General features: G+C 43.4%; 2 protein-coding genes across 2 annotated transcripts in view; one reads left to right on the top strand and one right to left on the bottom strand.

Annotated features, from left to right (window-relative positions):
* The window catches only part of grid2 (glutamate receptor, ionotropic, delta 2), a 275,340-nt gene extending 274,845 nt beyond the window's left edge, over positions 1-495 (top strand). The window contains exon 16 of the mRNA XM_068738374.1: positions 43-495. Within this exon, the coding sequence (XP_068594475.1) occupies positions 43-495 (453 nt within the window). The remainder of the gene's footprint in view (positions 1-42) is intronic.
* Positions 496-8,881: 8,386 nt separating this feature from the next.
* LOC137918071 (trichohyalin-like) lies at positions 8,882-13,551 on the bottom strand. The gene is made up of 2 exons (XM_068760817.1): positions 12,898-13,551; positions 8,882-9,394 (listed from the first exon to the last, which is right to left on the bottom strand). The coding sequence occupies exons 1-2, from the start codon at positions 13,549-13,551 to the stop codon at positions 8,882-8,884; spliced, it is 1,167 nt and encodes a 388-aa protein (XP_068616918.1).
* Between the last annotated feature and the right edge of the window lie 332 nt (positions 13,552-13,883).

Here is a 13,883-nt window from a genome sequence, read left to right as displayed (position 1 = left end):
TCCTCTCGGCCCCTCTCCTTTCTTGCCCCTCCCCACCTGCAGGACGATAAGGAAATCGACCTGGAGCACCTACACCGCCGGGTTAACAGCTTGTGCACCGAGGATGAAAGCCCCCACAAGCAGTTCTCCACCTCTTCCGTCGATTTAACACCGCTTGACATGGATGCACTGCCCTCTGCTCGCCAGGCACTCGAGCAAATCAGCGATTTCCGCAACACCCACATCACAACCACCACTTTCATACCCGAGCAGATCCAGACCCTCAGCCGCAGCCTCTCTGCCAAAGCCGCTGCTGGATTTTCCGCTGGTTTCGGTGGCAGTGGCGTCCTCCAGGACCACCGGACTGGCGGGGTGGGCCCTTTCAGGCAGAGGGCGCCAAACGGCGGTTTCTTCCGTAGCCCCATTAAAACAATGTCCTCCATCCCCTATCAGCCTACAGGTCCAGGACCCAACTTTGGCTATGGCAATGATCCAGACAGGGGCACCTCTATATGAGTCGTTGCCAAGGATACGGTTGGTTTAGGAGGAGGTATAGGAGGAGGAGGAGGCAGAGTGACTCGCATCAGTCATGGGGGGGTAGAAGGAACGCATTGTGGGCAAAGATAAATTGTCAGCAACACAGAGATCCGTGTATATACTAATCTTTATGTTTTCGGTTACTGCTTTGGTGTTTCCGAGGATGTCCAATTTGTAATTTGAGAAGACAAATGAGGTGAATACATTCCTTGTCTGCCTCTAAACTATGCTGGTGAGGTGCAAAAAAGGGAAGGGGGTGGCAGGGGCCTGTTGTGTTGTTGCTTTATTGTCGTTGTTGTGATTGTTTGGGGAATTATTCTGGGTAACATGTGTGAAAGGGGACTTCTTTTTATTCTTCCTGTTCTGTGATATTGAGGACAGCCTCACAATTCTATTTATCTGAAGGGTTTACCTGACGGTACACCAACCACAAGAACACTTGTGAAGTCCCGTGAGCACTAAGGCTTGATGAGCGCCGTTGGTGGGTGACTCATTGTGTCTTTAGCTAAAAAGCGACTTCTAGGGGCTGACATTGTTGAGCAGGTGTAATTAGTTACTTCATGAATAACACAACTGGTTTTGTCTGCAGCCCTTGGAATACACACAACAGTCCCTTGTGGTTTTAAAAAGGCTCCTGGAAGCTCCCACTTTTCCGGTTTTACTCTGCTTTTTTACATTGTGGGAGTCCTTATCTTTCGCTCGTGTTGTTTCACCATTATCTGGGTCACTAAATGTTCATTCATCTCTACACGGCGCCCAAATGATGGCCCGACAACACCTAAGACTCTACATCTGGGCAAATGCTGACACCATCATGGTGTAGCACTCTGGAAACTGCCAGTGTAGAATCACCAGTTTTGGTGTCACTCTTAAACTATCTCTGCCATTTGGTGCATCAGCCTGAAACTGTTTTCACCACTGTGATGCACACGAAAGACTCTTTGTCCGTCCCGATGCACTGTACCAGTGCCCACACACCTGTAAGTGATTGTATGTAGGTCTGACCTTTTCTTTTCTCACCTGTACTGTGCTATCTGCTTTTCAAGTTATGGTGAGGTCCTTTAATGAGACTCCGAGGGATTATAAAAAGGGATGATACAAAATAAAAAAACATGTCAAGGGGGAAAAAATAACTTGAAAAACAAACCTGAAATACTTCAAAAGGCGTATGCTTATTAAATGTATTTTATTGAATTTTATTTTGATTTTTTAAGAAAAGAAAAGAAAAAATATTTTAATGCGTGGAATGTGTTTTGGTCAGAAAGTTGAAAAAAATAATCTTTATCTGTCTACTTGGGTTATTTTTTTCTTTCATCAAACTTTGAAAAACTGCTAAATGAGTGATGTATTCTCTGGTTTTGCAACATTACTTCATTCAAAGATTTCCTTTTAGATTTTTTTTTACAAGATGAAAGCTCATTCTCTAAGGTCATGTCATCTTTAAGTTTATCAATAAGTTGTTATCAGTGAAATGAGATTAAGAAGCCATTGCCAATGGCATCTTCAGTACAACGCCTTATTTGTGAACTAGTTAGCGGCACCGTCCCGACTTCTAGTCAAACTCAAGGTTATCACGGTGCACTGGGAAAACTGGCAAGCAGCAAATCGGTGGTTGGGCTTCAAGGTCACGGGAATTTCATAAAGAGCAAACAGCCTTTGGAATCTCAATGACTGCCTTCTGTGGGAGGAGTCAGAAATATACTTCTATTTCATATCTGTGATGTTAAGGGTACTGTTTGTATAAATTGTTTTGTTTTTTTTTAAGTGCCAATTAATTAAGATGAGACCATTAAGGTGCATTTTTAAGGTACGGAAGGGGAAAGGTAGAAATATTTTGCGGGTTAAGGGGGTGGGATGGAAAAATGGAACCAAACCTTTTTCACTAACACTGTATTAATTATTGATAATGTTAGTTGTTTAGAACAAGTTTTCAGTTTATCATTAAGAACTAAAACTGCAAAATGTTGTGTGTAGAGAACTCAGTCGGGTCACAGTGTTTTGAGACAAGCATTCTTCTAGGCATTTTCTTCTTAGGCTACAGTATGGCTACTGAATGACGAATAGGACACAGACATTTTTTTATTTAGTTTAAATGATGAACACATTATAAAAAATGTATATTTTACATGTTGATGCTATTTTTGTTAAACAAAGCAAAGCGTTTATCATGAGGAGGTTGGTTTTTGAGTTTAGCAGTTACGTTACTGCGTCTTCCCTTGTTCCGTCCATGATCAACAAACACAAACTCTGCTTTCCTCACATCGTCCTGAATTCATTTTATCTTTTGCTGGCTAAATAACAAAAAAAAGTGGCAAGTTGATTAAAAAGGAAGCATGCACAAACTTGCTCTTGCGCTATCTGTTAACATTTTAATTTCATACATAGAACTATAGGATTTACTTGATAATTTTCAAAGATTTTATGATGTACAGTATTTAATATAGGCCTATTTTGTTGTATGTGTTGCATATTATTCAAATACTGAACAAACTGGGGCCTCTGTTACAAGTGGCAAAGCTTTCTGTGTATAATTTGTCTAATAAACAGGTTTTCTACAGTGGAATCGTATTTGTTGTTTTTGTTAGGATGGAAAAATTCTTCAAAGTGATTTTTTTCCCATTATGCTAATGACCGACCTTACATTTTTGCACTAAATCGTGTTACAAGCTGAGTTTTCTTGTGGTGAACAGGAGCACAGCAGCCTCAAAAGGAAACTGAAAAATATGTTGCTTTTTTGTTTTCATGTGACTCTTTTTCTTTTCCAGAAGAAATCGTTGTGAATTCTTTGTCCTCTTTCTGGTAAACTGACCTGACAGATCATGCCTTCCTCAAGACGGGCTGACTCCACCTGCAGAGATTTCATCTGGATACAGAAATATAGTTTCACTTAATCATCACGGATGGACTGAACATTTCTAAACATTTTCTTTATTGTCTGGGAACACTCCATGGATATTGAAAAGATTCAGGTATGTAATTATGGTTGCAGGGTAATGAGTGCTTGAAATTGCTAAACCTAATTCAATGAATGAGTCAAAAGACAAGTGTTTTTTTTATGTAAATGCCTGGGATCAGTTTATGTGTGCAATATTTTTTAAGTTCAAGCATGAGCTGAGCTTTTGTGTCTTTCGTTTCAAACAGGCGATCACTTCAAAGGCCTGTGTACTGCTGTTAACAGCTGGATATAGACACACTGCTGAGGACAACTGCTGTCAAGTTCAGTGGAGCACTAAATGGTAGTTGTCTATTTCAACCAGCGAGGGGCGCTATTTTACTCCATAGTTTTCCCCGTTGAGTGGCTATTTCAACATTTTCTTTTAAGCTGAATGGACAAGGTGAGATGATCAGATGTGTTAATGGTGTTTTTCATTCAACAAGTGAGCAACAATTTGTCATTACTGTACAAGCCAGAGGAGATATAGAAGTGCTTTTCAAAGCCTGAAACCTCATTAGTGTCTGCAATTTGTTCCCTGCGGAGAATAATCACACTTTTATTTGTTAGAAAATACACTGAATCTTTACTTGTGTGAGAAATATAGCATTATTTTAATCAAGGTATAGCAATGCCGCGTCATAGCAATACTCAAACATGAGTACAAGCATTACAAATGTCCTCAAGTATAGACATAAGTGGTATGTAAAGGACTGGATCAGAATGTAAAAGACACTTGTTGCACTTATGAGCTATTTGATGTGTACCAGATCTGCATATAATGCTACATCAAATAAGCTGATTATGCATTTTGTATGCAATTTGTTGATTTTCAAATGAATTTGTAATTTAAATGAGCCTATTAGATCGTAGGGCAATCTATTGATTTGTTCTGCCACAATATTTTCAGCAATTAAAATCCTTTTTAGTGCTATTTGAGACAATATAAAGATAACAACAACAAAAACATTAGTTGCGTCGCCTATACTTATTAAAAGCTACAGTTAAGTTATGAGCTCCCTTTCCAGCTCCCCTCGCTCCAGCCTGTTGTCCGTCGCGTCCCGGTCTCCCTGGAGATGGGAATGAAAAGCGGCAGCACGCAGACTCTCCTCGCGCACTGGAATGGGAGCCCCTTCTCTCCCCCCCCCCCCAGGCGTGACCAATGGAACATAGAATCTCCATTGTGGCTGCGACACTTTAATAATCGCTGGCTACAATATCCAACCTGTCGGTAGCCTCAGGAGCCCGGCGCAGGACACTGGATGGAAGGATTGTAGGTGGGAAGAGGGGGCGAGCGCTCGGCGCCAGAAGACATCCCCATGATGAATACATGAATAAAAAATAGGAAAGATTGATGTCCGGTTATCGCTGAAATTATGCGATTTCTTCCCACAAATTTTGCTTACAATTCCCAGCTGCAGAGGCCCCATGCACTTTTTGGAGAAATCTTTTAATCACACTTGTGTTTAAAAGGCTGATAGCCCTATTCTAATATTTATTCATTTAGTATTCCTGAATTATAAAAACAGGTTATTTCTCTGTACCCACCCACGCAGGCAGGACTGGGACTGGTACTGGGGTGAGCTCCTTGTCCCTTCATCATTGTGCTGCAAACATTGGGCTACTGTACCCACAGGGCTGGAGCTATTTCCTCTTATCCTAAACTGGGGCAATTAACCCATTGTTCATTTGTCTTGTCAGGCGTATAAAGTTAGCATCTCAGTAAGCATGGCTGCTTTGATCAATAGACTGCAGGTGGTTCTCTATAGTCTAATGGCTCCTTTGGCCAAAGGTTGGGCTGGCACACTCATTCATTCCACTTTGTGTCGACTCCTCTTGTTAAAATACCTTGAATTTCTGAAAAATGCAATTATATACTTATAAATATGGTCAGTTAACATTACATAACGGAGCAGGTCTATCTCTCTTTGTGTGTGTGTGTTATTTATAGCCTGAAAGAGGGGGATTTGTTGCTAAAGGACAATAAGAGATGGGATTTCATTTAACGTTGTCTGCGTGACTCAGTTCACGTGTGTGGTGCAGTTATTTAGGAATCGTAGGAAAGCAGAAATGAGACACGAGTAGATGTGAACGGTGCGAATTAAATGAGCAAATCTCACATCAGATACACAAACACATGCAGGGGTGGGGGGACAGCTGTGTGATGCAGAAGCTTGCCGGCTGTCTTTGTGTGCGTCCGGATAATGTTGTGAACCCAGACATGGTAGTATTATTTGTGTTTGTTTTCCGTGCAAACTGAAAGTAAATATGGAAATGGAAAGCTTTTATTGTCAGTGTCATGACAGTGCAACATTGAAACAAGATTCAATGAGTGAGCATCAGCTGCAGCACGATGAAAACAAGCACACCAGCTACACCCTGTCGATCCTCCTTTATAGTGTTGCCGATTTTATTTTTTCAAAGGATTTCTTTTCCCTTGTTCAAATGATGATAAGCGATGAAGGTGGATAAACCGCATTTGTAAATAACTTGCCAAAGAGGGTTACTAGGCACCTAAAAAAGTCTTCCAGCCACTCCTCTGCTTGCTGGGTTTGGGCCCCCAGTGCGCGTTATCTGACTCAGTGTGGAAGTGCTTTCAAGTGAGACGTGAGATCAGGCTGGGATTGGGCCTGTCAAGAGGGAGTTCTGGGGCTTTTTGCCTCAGCCCAGAAAGTAAGCTGATAACATATAGATCTACGCTTAAAGGAAAGCGAGGCTGAAGGGAGGGCCAGGATGACGGCGCTGAAGGGGAGATTTCTAATAGGTCTGTCAAAAAAAGATTTAACATGCCTCCAGCACTTGACACAAGGTCATTTTGCATTCATGGTGTGTTGTGTGGGAAAGATCAGGGAAGTCTTTCTGGCAGGAGTTCTTTTTATTTTCAACTCAGAGTTATAATTTGTTACGGTTTATCTTAATGTGACAAATCTGAGTGTCTGGAAACCCGATAGAGAATGTGTGCACCTGTAGAGGACGCATTTTAAACCTGTTAGAGTCTTCAAAGGCCCGCTAAGAAACATTACACTTTAATTTTTGATTTTGGCCCCTAAATGTCACTCACAGGGGAGAAAAAAAACATGACTTTACTCAACTTTTGACTTTAAATACCAACAACAAAATTCACAGGGATTCCGCAGACGCTGAGGAGGAGCAGGGGAAGCCAGCCTGAAACACAGGAGCAAACACAAGGAATCACAGGAAGGACACGCTTTTTGAACTGACAAAAGAAGTACATACACAAACTATATAAACAGGGATAATGAGACGGTGAGAAACTGGGATGAATATTCAGCGGGGAGCAGAAGAAAAGACACAGAATTAAGTCCCTCAAGAAAAATAAACCTTCAAGCTAAGGAAACACTTTCATGACAACAAACTTTGTCAATATTGTATGTTTCATGTATGAAGTTTACACAAGTTGAAGTTTACAGGACAGGTGAATACTTTCTTCCTTACACATTTAATAGCAGTCTCTTTAGTTGTAAGGTGAAGTCAGGGATTCAATTTCAATTTTATATGCACGTGTAAATGTACCACTGATTCCATAAAATAAATTAATTAAAAATAAAAACATTATTTTTGGTAGAAATTACATTATTTGTGTGCTTCCCTCAGTTTGCGTACCCCCCCCCCCCCCCCCCCACACACTGACTATTTTTGTCTATAAATAACTGACTGTTGCTTTAAGTGACATCACAAAGATTAAGTGACATCATTTGAACCTCTAGCATCCAGGAGCAAAGAAAGCAAGTTCTGACATTCCTTTCCATTCCTTTTTTGTTGTTTTTTCATGTTAGATGAGGTCCGTCAAGCTCAACCTAACCACCCCGTCACGCAATATTGAGAGGGAAAACAGATTTGTATTAAAAAATGTACACTATTAATGTAAAGAAAATGAAATTATCAATTGAAAGTATACTCACTTATAGGTCAGGAAATTGATCCCATGGAGAAAAAAGGCCATTTTAGGATGTATTTTACCAGCCTGTCACATAATTTATTGTGACGGGGTGGTTCTTCAACTCACTCACAAAACTGTCCAAATTATGTAATAATGTAGTTTCAACACATAATAAAAATCTTAAAGGTCCAATATTATGAAAAAACTCACTTTCCCCTTCTTTCTACACTATTATGGTGATTTTGGGTCCTTATCAACCCAAAACAGCAAAATAAACCATCAAGCCAATCCTTCGTAGTTTGTGTAGGTCTGTAATCAGCTCCTGAAACGCGTCTGGAAGAACTTACGCCCGCTGTGACGGCACAGCGGGCAAATGTGCACTAGATGTGCGTGCGTCCCTGTGTCTGTGTTCTGCCCGTCCACGCTCTGCTGCATTTTCCCTGCATCGAGTTTAATTTTGGTGGTAATGTTCTGGCGAAAATGGGCATGGTAGCGTGCATGCAAGCGTGCTCGATATGAACGACTCTTGCTTCAGGGTTTAGAGCGTTTCTTACAGAGCTGTTTGATACAGAAATGACGGACGCTGTCCTGCAGCATTGGTTTGCTATTTTGACCAAATCACAGAGTCATTTTGTTAAAAAAAAATGGAAATAGACTGAAATGGTTCAGAAATTAATGTTGAATAACATTCTCGTTTTGTGGACTAATGAAGGGAGTATGTTTTATTTCTAATTTTTAAGTCGATCTATATTTTTTTTGTAAAAACAATGGCACTGTTGACATGTGAAATTCATATTTCACAGATAATGATCATAAAAATGAAAAAAAACTGATTAAATATTGATGGTTTCCAAAAAAGGACATTTTACGAGCAGTAAAACATTAGATGTTATTTATTTTTTTAATGTACCATCACTCAAATAGTGTACATATTGTCCGTGACGGAGTGGTACAAAAATGGCTACAAGGTGTAAATCAAATGGATATGATTATTAAAGAATTTATTCCTGAGGTGGAAAAATATGTTTTGTTGGAGAATTAACATGTCCTTCATGTTGTGGGTTGTGCATGAAAATTTGGAAATGGCACCCGTTTTGGAGAATGACCCTGCCCTCAAAGTGGAGGAGCAGCGGCTCTACTCCGAGTTCCTCCCGGATGACTGAGCTCTCACCCTATCTCTAAGGGAGAGCCCAGCCACCCGACGGAGGAAGCTCATTTCAGCCGCTTGTACCCGCGATCTTGTTCTTTCGGTCACTACCCAAAGCTCGTGACCATAGGTGAGGGTCGGAGAACAAAGATCGACCGGTAAATCGAGAGCTTCCGCCTTTCGGCTCAGCTCTCTCTTCACCACGACGGATCTGTGCAGAGTCCGCATCACTGCAGACCCTGCACCGATCCGTCTGTCGATCCCCACTCCATCCTTCCCTCACTCGCGAACAAGATCCCGGGTACTTGAACTCCTCCACTTGGGGCAGGATCTCCTTCTCTGTTTCTGCCCCCCCCCCCCTGATGTGTACACATTTTAGCAAAGTTCACTTTGGAGCACGCTTTTTGAAGATGGGCAATCTGGCCAGCGTTCTCCTGAACCACTTCTTTTTCTTCTTCTGTGGCTTCTCTTCAGGTATTGGCCTCTGAAGATCTTCCAAGGTCCTCATGGCGTTGGTGTTGTCTTCCTCTTTTTGCTCCTCCTTCAAAGAGTCTTCCTCTTTTTGCTCCTCCTTCAAAGAGTCTTCCTCTTCTTGCTCCTCCTTCAAAGAGTCTTCCTCTTCTTGCTCCTCCTTCAAAGAGTCTTCCTCGTTCTCTGCCAGAAGGGGAGCCTCATTCAAGCCTGAGGTTCTCTCTTTGTCATTTTGCTGCGATGTGGAGGCCATGTCTTTCTCCGGTTGCTCCTCCTCTTTCCCCAACTGAAGGTTAGTCTCTTGAGGAGGAGGAGACGACTTCTTCTCCTGCTCATCCCAGCGACGTTCCAGGTCCTTCAAAGCCCTCTTAGTGCTGTTGTTTTCCAGAGTCTGTTCCACCATGGTCGTAGCGTACGTCGCCACCTCCTGTGAAGAATGATGAATATATTCATTAGATAGGATGTTAGAGTACAAGTACAGTCACACAGGAGCATGTATTACAGTACAAATAAAGTCAAACATCCTATCTAAGAGGAGCATTTCAAAAAAGCCCTTGCGTTCTTTCCGTTGAAAGTCCTTCGTACATAAATCATCGACATTTAACAACACAAATTTCACGATACAGATAAAAATAAAAGCAATGTTTAATTAAAGCCGCAAGCGGCGTTGTAGGCCCTCGCCGGCCGACAGGCCGTTGAGCTGACCCGCCGACGCGCGCCGCTTTTGTCCTGAGTGCTTCGCAAGTGTTTAGATTTGAGCTGCATGAGTAGCTCACAGTTTAGTCAAATCGTTATTTGGATTATATGGCCATCTGCCGTCAGGAGTTTCAATCCAATATGGCCGCCTTCCTGTGTGTCTGGGGGCGTGGCCACAATACATTTTTTTTTTGCCCTGACATGACGCATGTCTGTACCGAATTTCGTGGCTGTCCGACAAAGTTGGCGTCGGACCCCTCCCCATAGGAGGGGTTGCCATCGCCATGGCAACAGCGTAAAAACAACATGGTTACGATTGTGTTTTTTGATCGGGACCACATGAGGGACTTTTCTGGTAAGTTTCAATCATTTCTGGCAAAGTATTTTTTGAATTCCCATTCAATTTTTGTTATCGTTCTCTAGGGGGCGCTGTAAGGCTGATTGTCAAAGTTTCACTTTTAAAATGTCCAGGTAGGAAGGGTCAATAAGTGTTTAAAATCTGGTTTGGATTGGATTGTGTGTGTGTGCAAACGCTGACTCTGCAGTTTTTAAAATTATATCCAATATGGCCGCCTTCCTGTGTGTCTGGGGGCGTGGCCATAATACTTTTTTTTTTTTGCCTTGACTTGACGCATGTGTGTACCGAATTTCGTGGCTGTCCGACAAAGTTGGCGTCGGACCCCCCATAGGCACAATGCATTGTGATTTTTGTAGGTGGCGCTAGCGCCTCACTTTTTCATGCCCAATTTTGAAACACATAAAATAATTAATTTTTCGCCGGTTCTGACCTTGGTTCAAAGTTTGGTGAGTTTTCGAGCACGTTCAGGGGGTCAAATTGCCGTTTAAACAGCAGAACAAAGAATAAAGAAGAATAAAGAAGAATAAAGAATTAAAGCCGCAAGCGGCGTTGTAGGCCCTCGCCGGCCGACAGGCCGTTGAGCTGGCCCGCCGACGCACGCCGCTTTTGTCCTGAGTGCTTCGCAAGTGTTTAGATTTGAGCTGCATGAGTCGCTCACAGTTTAGTCAAATCGGTATTTGGATTATATGGCATTCTGCCATCAGGAGTTTTTAAGTTTCAATCCAATATGGCCGCCTTCCTGTGTGTCTGGGGGCGTGGCCATAATACTTTTTTTTTTTGCCCTGACATGACGCATGTCTGTACCGAATTTCGTGGCTGTCCGACAAAGTTGGCGTCGGACCCCTCACCATAGGAGGGGTTGCCATCGCCACGGCAACACCGTAAAAACAACAACAAGGTTACGATTGTGTTTTTTGATCGGGACCACATGAGGGACTTTTCTGGTAAGTTTCAATCATTTCTGGCAAAGTATTTTTTTAATTCCCATTCAATTTTTGTTATTGTTCTCTAGGGGGCGCTGTAAGGCTGATTGTCAAAGTGTCCCTTTTAAAGTGTCCAGGTAGGAAGGGTCAATAAGTGTTTAAAATTTGGTTTGGATTGGAGTGTGTGTGTGTGCAAACGCTGACTCTGCAGTTTTTAAAATTATATCCAATATGGCCGCCTTCCTGTGTGTCTGGGGGCGTGGCCATAATACTTTTTTTTTTTTGCCCTAACTTGACGCATGTGTGTACCGAATTTCGTGGCTGTCCGACAAAGTTGGCGTCGGACCCCCCATAGGCACAATGCATTGTGATTTTTGTAGGTGGCGCTAGCGCGCCACTTTTTCATGCCCAATTTTAAAACACATAAAATAATTAATTTTTCGCCGGTTCTGAGCTTGGTTCAAAGTTTGGTGAGTTTTCGAGCACGTTCAGGGGGTCAAATTGCCGTTTAAACAGCAGAATAAAGAATAAAGAATAAAGAATAAAGAATAAAGAAGAATAAAGAATTTTTGCAAAAACAATATAACTTTTTTTCTGAGTGTGCGATTTCTACACAAAATACATTTTCGGAATGGTCTCGACGAGGGCTACGCGTCTGTGGGGGCACACAAACACGAGTTGACGAGCTTCGCTCGTCAACTCGTGTTTGTGTGTGTGTGTGTCTGTCCGTGTGTCTGTGTTGTTTAGTGTCGATGTGTGTGTGTGTGTGCTGTTGAGTGTCGTGGGTGTGGGCGTGGGTGTGTTGGTCGCCCGATGGTTGACTCGCTGCGCTCGTCAACCATCGGAAGACAGTTACAAACACGAGTTGACTCGCTGCGCTCGTCAACTCGTGTTTGTGGATCTCTGTGTGTGTGCATTTGTGTTGTTTAGTGTCGGTGTGTGTGTGTGTGCTGTTGAGTGTCGTGGGTGTGGGCGTGGGTGTGTTGGTCGCCCGATGGTTGACTCGCTGCGCTCGTCAACCATCGGAAGACAGTTACAAACACAGTTGACTCGCTGCGCTCGTCAACTGTGTTTGTCGATGTCTGTGTGTGTGCGTGTGTGTTGTTGAGTGTCGGTGTGTGTGTGTGTGTGCTGTTGAGTGTCGGTGTGTGTGTGCGTGAGTGTGTTGGATGCCGAGGGTTGACGAGCTGCGCTCGTCAACTTTGTCGAGGGTTGACGAGCTGCGCTCGTCAACTTTGTCGAGAGTTGACGAGCTGCGCTCGTCAACTTGTCGTCTTCTGCGTTGCAAAAGCAATAGCCCCTTACGCCTAGTATAGGCGCTCGGGCCTAATAAAGAATAAAGAATAAAGAATAAAGAATTTTTGCAAAAACAATATAACTTTTTTTCTGAGTGTGCGATTTCTACACAAAATACATTTTCGGAATGGTCTCGACGAGGGCTACGCGTCTGTGGGGGCACACAAACACGAGTTGACGAGCTTCGCTCGTCAACTCGTGTTTGTGTGTGTGTGTGTGTGTCTGTGTGTCTGTGTTGTTTAGTGTCGGGGTGTGTGTGTGTGTGCTGTTGAGTGTCGTGGGTGTGGGCGTGGGTGTGTTGGTCGCCCGATGGTTGACTCGCTGCGCTCGTCAACCATCGGAAGACAGTTACAAACACGAGTTGACTCGCTGCGCTCGTCAACTCGTGTTTGTGGATCTCTGTGTGTGTGCGTTTGTGTTGTTTAGTGTCGGTGTGTGTGTGTGTGCTGTTGAGTGTCGGTGTGTGTGTGCGTGAGTGTGTTGGATGCCGAGGGTTGACGAGCTGTGCTCGTCAACTTTGTCGAGGGTTGACGAGCTGCGCTCGTCAACTTTGTCGAGAGTTGACGAGCTGCGCTCGTCAACTTGTCGTCTTCTGCGTTGCAAAAGCAATAGCCCCTTACGCCTAGAATAGGCGCTCGGGCCTAATTACTCAATTACCTGTAGCAGGGAGGCATTCTCCTCTTGGAGTTGGAGATTCTGATGACGACACTCCTTCAGATCATCTTGGAGCTGAAGAATCACTGTGTGCTCCACCTGAAGCTGGGCTTCATGTTCAGCCTGCGTTCTCTCCATAAGCGCCTGCCACTGCGCGTCTCTCATCTGAATGGAGATGCTCCGAATGTGGAGTGCAGCCCTGTCGTGTTCCTCCTGCTCCTGCTCCAGACGCTTAATCTTTGCTTGCATCTTCTTTACTTGTCTCTGAAGGCCTTTTTCCGACCTCACATCGCAGAAGGTGACAGAATTCAAGTCCAGATACTCGACTGGATATATTGTGGTTTCTTGCTTGGCTTCATGCAGCTCTCTTTCGACATGGCGCATCTTCTCCCTCAGGAGCTCCTTCTCGGCACTCCAGGATTGGCCATCTTTCTCTGCCTGAAGCTTGACAAGGAAAACCATCAGCAGCTTGCCATTGAGCTGGACGTTGAACCTCCCTGCATGTTCGCTCTGGGAGAGGCTCACGGAGTCATCCTTCAGCTTCTGTCTGAGACGGTTCTCAGCCACCGCCATTGTGTGCATTGTTTCCTGCATTTGCATGTGGAGGAAGCGAAGCAGATCCTCCTTCTCAACTTTGGTGTTGATTCTATCCGTCATTTGGTTCATTTTAATGGGACAAGTCAAGTTGCGTTGAAGGTGTGTCTTCTTCTGGATTTCACTGTTACCAGTGTCTGGACCTGAACCTGGGTCAAGCTTTAAATATATTTTAAGCTTGACCCATTCCTTTGATGTCTGGCATAAAGACATCAAAGGAAGAACCCGATTCCGTTTATGGCACAGCTGCCTTTGAGGCTTTGATATTTTTGTTGCTAGGATACCACCTCATATCAATGTGCAAAACACACACACGCACACACTATTATTCCTCATACGTATTATAATTATTACATTGTTGCAGGGTTGATCATTTCCCCGCCCCCCACTCTTTT

The sequence above is a fragment of the Brachionichthys hirsutus genome, chromosome 4, assembly GCF_040956055.1.
Source record: "Brachionichthys hirsutus isolate HB-005 chromosome 4, CSIRO-AGI_Bhir_v1, whole genome shotgun sequence".
Classification (NCBI taxonomy): Eukaryota; Metazoa; Chordata; class Actinopteri; order Lophiiformes; family Brachionichthyidae; genus Brachionichthys; species Brachionichthys hirsutus.
Note: the sequence above shows the minus strand (reverse complement) of the source record. Positions and strands in the feature narration are given on the sequence as shown.